Raw genomic sequence first — 1,022 nt, 5'->3', positions numbered from 1 at the left:
CTCTGTTAATTATTTTTCTTTCTTCTATTATTTTCCACTAAACAATAGATTGCTTCATCACGATATGACCCACCATCAGTAGACCAGTCCTGCATCAGTTTATATATGTATATGCCAACATTGTTCATCACATCTATCCTTCTCTGCTATCGAGATTTCTCTCATTTTATCTCTCTCTCTCTCTTTCTCTCCCCAAATTAAGAAATGAGTTCTCTTGCAAAGAAACCTTATGCTTACTCAAAGCTGGAGATTGAAGACCCAGAAGAGAGAAAGCATCGACGGGCACAGTTCTTGATCAACAAAATACTGGAACAAGCTGATTCCCGGAGAAGACAGTCGTCTCTAAGAGTGAGAATATGCCGGTTAAAGGTAAAGATTGGGAAGAGGTTCAAGAGGCTGAGGAAGACTATGTTGCTCACCATTTCTACGGCTAGAGCTAGCTTGTACAGGCAAGTTCTGAGACAATTCATGAAGATGTGGAAGCGCTTGATTAGCGGCAGAGAGACCATAGTCAGTCTTCCTCCTCTGTTCACTTGAGTTTTTTCTTGTTTTTGCTTCTTCATCTTCTTCTTCTTCTTCTTCTTCTACCTGCTATGTCAAGGTTCTTGCTTGTTACCATGAAACTGTCGTTTCTACCATTCTACCTCCCTATTCTGTCAAGCTTGCACAGAGAACAAATTTTATTGGAAAATGCTTGCATTTCTCTAATTACTAATAATTAAGCGTTTGTGCTGTGAGGACGTGGGTGTTTTATGAAATGGATCGATTATGCTAATTGATATATATACCGAAAATGAGGACATTGTTCTGCTCCAAAAAATCTAGCACCAATTACCAAGCAAACTAGCTAGCTTTTTGGATGTTTTCATTTCCAGGTTGAAACCAGTTGGTGCGGACTCTAAGAGAGACTCTACCAACCCACTCGGCCATTCATTGAGCCTCTGTATCCAGAGATCATCAGACACTGAAGTAAATCAAAGGAAGAAATTGATTTATAAGAAAAGGGGCATGAAGCTTAACCC

The 1,022-nt window shown here is 39.7% G+C and overlaps 1 protein-coding gene across 1 annotated transcript; it reads left to right on the top strand.

The window, feature by feature from the left end:
• Window positions 1-204: 204 nt before the first annotated feature.
• LOC148875401 (uncharacterized) lies at window positions 205-537 on the top strand. The gene has a single exon (XM_088964451.1). The coding sequence runs from the start codon at window positions 205-207 to the stop codon at window positions 535-537; it is 333 nt and encodes a 110-aa protein (XP_088820577.1).
• The last annotated feature ends 485 nt before the right edge of the window (window positions 538-1,022 follow it).

This window comes from Nelumbo lutea, chromosome 1, assembly GCF_056320005.1.
Source record: "Nelumbo lutea isolate HS-2025 chromosome 1, American lotus-T2T, whole genome shotgun sequence".
NCBI lineage: Eukaryota > Viridiplantae > Streptophyta > Magnoliopsida > Proteales > Nelumbonaceae > Nelumbo > Nelumbo lutea.
The sequence above is the reverse complement of the archived record's forward strand: the minus strand, read 5'-3'. Positions and strand labels throughout refer to the sequence as shown.